The sequence below is a fragment of the Pithys albifrons genome, chromosome 7 (assembly GCF_047495875.1).
Source record: "Pithys albifrons albifrons isolate INPA30051 chromosome 7, PitAlb_v1, whole genome shotgun sequence".
Taxonomy (NCBI): Eukaryota; Metazoa; Chordata; class Aves; order Passeriformes; family Thamnophilidae; genus Pithys; species Pithys albifrons.
In genome coordinates, this window is record NC_092464.1 from 2,154,342 (window position 1) to 2,160,533 (window position 6,192).

The following is a 6,192-nucleotide window of genomic DNA, read 5'->3' on the forward strand; positions in this document are numbered from 1 at the left end:
CTACCACAGCATCTTCTGCACCTCAAGGAGACCCTGAGTGTCAACTTGGTTCACTCTGTGCTCAGTGAGAGGAATTAAATTAATGGGAAGTTCTGGGATGTTCTGAGGAGCATCTCTGAGTAAATGAAACCCTCAGTCAGAGCTGCTAATTTTTCCTGGAGAGGAGCAAACCCATCCTCCTGCACCTCCCAGGCTTTAACATCACCTTGAATGAGGAGACAGGACAACCAGGAGGGACTTGGGGTGGGCTCAGACCTTCTCAATGTCTCTGCAATCTCCTTTCAGGCACCTGTGGCCTCTCAAAGACCTCACCTTGACAACCAACCAGGTAGGAAACAACTCAGCCCATCTTTGGTGTGGTGGGGAGGGACTTTGGGCCACATGGGGGTGCTTCATCTAATTAACCACAGCAATTAGAGCTCTGTGAGAGTTGTTAATTAGTTCTGTGCCTGGAGATGGTTCAAAGGTGTCTCTTTCCCTTCCAGAGGCGCTCCCTGGTGAAGGACAAGTGTTTCCTCTCTGCCACTGAGTGTTTGCAGAAGTTGATGTAAGTCCTGGCCAGCAGCTCCCCCTGATCACCCAGGGGAAGTATCTGGAATTTCTGGGCTTTGCTGGGAAGCACCTGGAATTTCCACCCATCCCAAAAGCATTTTGGGGTCAGCCTACAAGGTTATGGAAACCAAACCTCTTTGTGATGCCTTCTGTGGGAATTGTTTCCCTCAAAAACTCCCTGAAGGCAACACCAATGTTCAAGTGCAGCTCATTCCTCCCCTGGATACTCCAGAGATGTTCCTTAGGGAAAAATTATTCCTTGGGAGGGTGGGGAGGGACTGGGATGGATTTCCCAGCAAAGCTGTGGCTGCTCCATCCCTGAGAGTGTCCAAGGAGCAACCTGGGGCAGTGGAAGGTGTCCAGGCAGGGGGTGGCACTGGTAGGGCTTTAAGGTCCCTCCCAACCATCCTGGGATGAGGATTCTACAGAGGATTTATGGAATAAAGGGGTTCCCTCCTGTCAGTGTAGAGCAAACTGGGCCTGGGGGTGACTCCTGGTCCCGTTGCTCTGGACATGTGGAGCTCCATGAGGATCATCCCCCAGTATGGCACCCCCAGTTATGGATGTGGCACCCCCAGAGGTTGATGTGGCTCCCTCAGAAGATGATGTGGCACCCCCAGAGGTTGCTGTGGCACCCCCAGAGGTTGCTGTGGCTCCCTCAGAGGTGGATGTGGCTCCCCAAAGGGTGATGTGGCACCCCGAGAAGCTCCTGTGGCACCCCCAGATGCTCCTGTGGCACCCCCAGGGGTTGATGTGGCACCCCCAGATGTTGATGTGGCACCCCCAGGGGCTGCTGTGGCACCCCCAGAGGTGGATGTGGCTCCCCCAAAGGTTGATCTGGCACCCCCAGAGGCTGCTGTGGCACCCGCAGAGGCTGATGTGGCTCCCCCAGATGTTGATGTGGCTCCCCCAGATGTTGATGTGGCTCCCCCAGATGTTGATGTAGCACCCCCAGATGTTGATGTGGCACCCCCAGAGGCTCCTTTGGCACCCCCAGAGGTTGATGTGGCTCCCTTAGAGGTTGATGTGGCTCCCCCAGAGGCTGCTGTGGCACCCCCAGAGGCTCCTGTGGCATCCCCAGAGGCTGCTGTGGCATCCCCAGAGGCTGCTGTGGCACCCCCAGATGCTCCTGTGGCACCCCCAGGGGTTGATGTGGCACCCCCAGAGGTTGATGTGGCACCCCCAGAGGCTCCTGTGGCACCCCCAGAGGCTGCTGTGGCACCCCCAGAGGCTGCTGTGGCAAAGCAGAGCTCAGCTGTAGCAGCTCAGCTTTGTCTCTTGAAGCCCAGCCTGGGTGGTGGCTCTGTGGAGGAAGTTCAGGGAAATGCTGTGGATCCACCAGCCCTGGAGCTCTCAGATCCCTCAATCCTGAAGAAGGCCTTCCCAGGACAGCCACTGTGGTTCCCTAACAGGTTGTCACAGGCAGAAGTCTCATGTCCCACCTTGGAGATGTCCCTTGTTGACTCCCCTTTGGTGCAGATGATTGATGGCCTCAGTCCTCTGATTTTGGGGTGTTTCCAAGTTCTGCTCCCTCTCTCGAACCCTGTGGTGGGAGCAGCTCTGACAGGGCTGTTTGCCCACCCTCAGCACCACGGTGGACCCCAGGGAGAAGCTGCTGATCCTGCAGAAGACCTACGAGGAGATTGAGGGCACGGTGTCCAGGGTGCTGGAGAAGGACTACAAGCTGCCCATGGATGACCTGCTGCCCCTCCTGATGTACGTGGTGTCCCGAGCCAAGTAAGTGGGAGCTGGTCCTTTCCTGGTCCTGGTGGGGTGGGATCCCTCAGGGAAAGGCCAACCACAATCCCAGCCCACGGGGTTTTAATTAAAACCAGGAGTTTGTGGTTTAATTAGGCTTTGCCCTGAGCTGGGTTTGGGTTTCTGTGGGCTGGGCTGGTTGTTGGCCAGGATGGAAAGGGATGAAGGACTTCCTGAGGGTCCAACTCTTATCCTTGAGGATAACTCAGGGTTGTCATGGGAAATAAAGTCTCATTTTAGCACAGGAAACAGGAACATGAAGCCCCTGAAGCTCAAGGTTTGCTGAAGGCATCTATGATGCCTTCAAGGAATTATAGATGTCCCACCTCTCCTCTTTTCCATTCCCAGCTGGGCCCTGGGATTCAGTTTGGAGGCTGGGAAGGTCCTGAACATTCTATTAATTAATTAGAGTGTTCCTGGGTGGGAATGTCTGTGGAGGTGACACCTTTTCTGCCACAGAGGCTCTGTCTGTGCTGCTCCCAGTGGAACTGCAGGAACCTCCTTTCATCCAGCACAATCCAACTGTTTCCTGGCAAACCTGAGGCAAAATCCTTGCCTGGCTTCCTGGATATGCTCCAAAATAGGGTGGAATATTTGACCTTGCAGGCATGAAATTCATATATTTGGTTTTTTAACAGAATTATGAAGGTTAAAAAGGTCACCATGTCCACCCAACACCACCACGTTCACTCAACCACATCCTCAAGTGCCACATCCACATTTTTTGAACAATTCACTCCATCCCTGTTCTAATGTTTGACAACCCTTTCCATGAAGGAATTTTTCCTAATATTTAGTGTAATCCTCTGGTGCTCCTTGAAGGTGTTCCCTCTTTTCCCATCAAAATATCCCATGGCTGTGTTGGATGATGGAGATTTTCTTGGGGTCTTTCTTGGCTCTAAATGAGACCAGAAGGGAATAAAAGAGTGAAAAGTGAAGTTTTGTTAAGATTGAACATCACTAATTGTGGCTGCCCCATCCCTGGGAGTGTCCAAGGCCACCTTGGACAGGGTTTGGAGCAACCTGGACTGGTGGGAGGTGGCAAATAGTGGAAGAGTCAAAGTGGATGATCCTTGAAATCCATTTCAACCCATGTTTGTGCCTCCTCCTCTCCAAGATCTGATCTCCAACACACCCCAAAGTGCCCAGAGATGTGTCCTAACTGTGACCTTCTCCTTTCCCAGGATCCAGCACCTGGGAGCTGAGATCCACCTGATCAGGGACTTGATGGATCCCACCAACCAAGGGGGAATGTTTGACTTCCTGCTCACAGCCCTGGAGGTGAGGAGATGTCCCAGCAGTGCCTGAGGAGCAAAGCTGGGCTGGAACTGGATTTTAGGGGCTGTTTCTGTGCCTGGAACAGGAGGGGATTTCCCTGAGTCTGGGGAATATCCTTATCCTTCATTTACAAAGGATCTAATCCTGCCTTTGGAGCAGCACAGCTTGTCTGCAAGAGCCCTGACTTTGGCCCTGAATTCCCTGATTTTGGCCCCGAGATCCCCAATTTTGGCCCCGAGATCCCCAATTTTGGCCCCGAGATCCCCAATTTTGGCCCCCAGTTCCCCGATTTTGGCCCCCAGTTCCCCGATTTTGGCCCCCAGTTCCCCGATTTTGGCCCCCAGTTCCCCAATTTTGGCCCCCAGTTCCCCAATTTCGGCCCCCAGTTCCCCAATTTCGGCCCCCAGTTCCCCAATTTCGGCCCCCAGTTCCCCAATTTTGGTCCCAAGCTGGAAGATTTTGGCCCCAAGTGTGGAGATTTTGACTCCAAGTTCCCCAGTTTTGGCCCCCATTCCCCAATTCCTCCCTAATGTGTTGCTCTTCCCTTGCCCAGTCGTGCTACGAACACATCCAGAGGATGAGGCTGCACCAGAGGGAGAACTGTCCCCTGTCCCAGAGCTCCTGATTCCCAGGATCCCAAGGGAATGTCCCTCCTGACCAAACCTGGCTGAAGAATCCATCAGAATCCATCAGAAGGGAAGGATTATGGATCACCTGAGGGTTCCCTTGGCCTGGCTCTGCTCCCAAAGCCCAGGAGCTCTCCAAGCCTTCCAGATCCAACCTCAGCTGGTGGTTGGGAATGTCTTTCCAAGTGGAGGAGGTTCCTTCTGCCCTGTGGTTTCCTTTCCCTGTGCCCTGGAAGCTCCTTGTGCTGTTCTCTGGGATGTTTGTCCTGCCCTGGGGAACTGTCAGGAAGGAAAAGGGATTATTTTATTTTGGAGAAACCACAACTCAATGGGACCATTTCTGGTTGGCATGGCCAGGAGAGCTCCTAAAAAACCCCAATCCTGGAGGGAGAGAGGTGGTTTTTCCTTCTCTTAGAGGAAGGTTTATCCACTCCTCCTCCTCCCCATGCCAAGTCAGGAAGGAAAAGGGATTATTTTATTTTGGAGAAACCACAACTCAATGGGACCATTTCTGGTTGGCATGGCCAGGAGAGCTCCTAAAAAACCCAATCCTGGAGGGAGAGAGGTGGTTTTTCCTGCTCTAAGAGGAAGGTTTATCCACTTCTTCTCCTCCCCATGCCAAAGTCAGGACCCCTCCATGGTGTTAAAGCTGCTACTGACCCATTTCCTTGTTTTATGATACTAAAATGTGTGTATTTATACTCTGCTCACTCCTGTGAAGCCTCAGGGATGTCACACCTGCACCTTTGGAACATGCTCTGGAATTCTCCAGGGATTCCTGTGAGCCTGGAAGAGAGAAGGTTATTCTGGGGTGAGAAACTCAAATCCTGGGAAAAGAAAACCAAAATCCCACCTGGATTTGTGCCCTGTCTGAGCTGCTTTCCCAAAGGACCCCAAAACACACGCTGGGGTTGTTGTGCCCTTGGAAAAGGCAAAGGGATGTTTGGAGTCTTGTCCCATTCCCACAAAAACAGTCAAGGCTGAGCTGCATTTTTAGAGCTCTGGCTTGAGATTTTAACCTGCTTTTTTTTGTGGTTTTTACAGTTTGTTTTTTTAGTTGTGCAGGGCAGTGACTTCAGGGAAACACAACAGAACTGGCCAGGCTGTTTCCTGCTGTTTCTCACAAGTAATTATGCTTTAATAAATAACACACTGATTACAAGAATTAATATATTGGTATCAGAGGCTCCTAATGAATGTTTGACAGTAACCTGGTATTTAAATAAAGCTGTTGGAATTTTTTTAAGAGAGATTCCAGGCTTGCATGCTCTTTATTCCAATCTCCTTTCAAGAATTTATTTCTTTAAGTTTAGAAAACACGTGGCTCTTTTCCTGCCATGGGAATGAAGGATTTGAGCCACAAATCTGCCTCAAGAAATCTCATTTTTGTGCTTCTTTTCCCAGTGAGAGAACGTGGCTCAGGCCACTGTCCCAGCATGCAGTGAGGAACACAAAGCCAAAAACATGCTTTTCCTACCAAAACACTGATTCCCAGCTGGAAATCCTTCTTCCTCCCCTTTGGGAAATCTCCTTTCATTCATCTAAAGTCCAGTTTGTTTTGCAGAGTGGGAAAACAGCCCTAAGGAACAGCTGGGAATTTGGAATTTCACACTTGCTTCCAACTGGTGCTTTTCCAGCCTAAAACCTTCTAGGCAGAGTTTGGATGACTGAGGTGGTTGAACTCAAAAAAAGGGCTGTTTTCTCCACGTTTTTTCCATGCCCTGGGTGAGGATTTTTCATTTCAGGTGCTACTCAAAATGCAGAATTTTTTTCTCCTAGAAAAAGGACATGCAAAGTGCATGCGAGTACAAACCCAGGGAATTTTCTAGAAAACAAGGAATTTCTCACAGCCTGCTCAGGGTTTCTACTCCTAAACATCCAGGTTGGAGCTGCTTTCCCAGAGTGGTGGGAAATCCAGGAAGTTCTGGAGCAATAATTAGGTATGAAGGTAACAGTGTGCAGCCATTTGTGCCTCTCC

At 51.0% G+C, this 6,192-nt stretch overlaps 1 protein-coding gene across 1 annotated transcript in view; it reads left to right on the forward strand.

Annotated features, from left to right (window-relative positions):
* Window positions 1-5,466, forward strand: part of ALS2CL (ALS2 C-terminal like) — a 45,257-nt gene extending 39,791 nt beyond the window's left edge. Inside the window, exons 22-26 of the mRNA XM_071560013.1 lie at window positions 286-328; window positions 486-547; window positions 2,140-2,289; window positions 3,495-3,591; window positions 4,142-5,466. Coding sequence (XP_071416114.1) covers window positions 286-328; window positions 486-547; window positions 2,140-2,289; window positions 3,495-3,591; window positions 4,142-4,213 — 424 coding nt within the window. The 3' untranslated portion in view covers window positions 4,214-5,466. The remainder of the gene's footprint in view (window positions 1-285; window positions 329-485; window positions 548-2,139; window positions 2,290-3,494; window positions 3,592-4,141) is intronic.
* The last annotated feature ends 726 nt before the right edge of the window (window positions 5,467-6,192 follow it).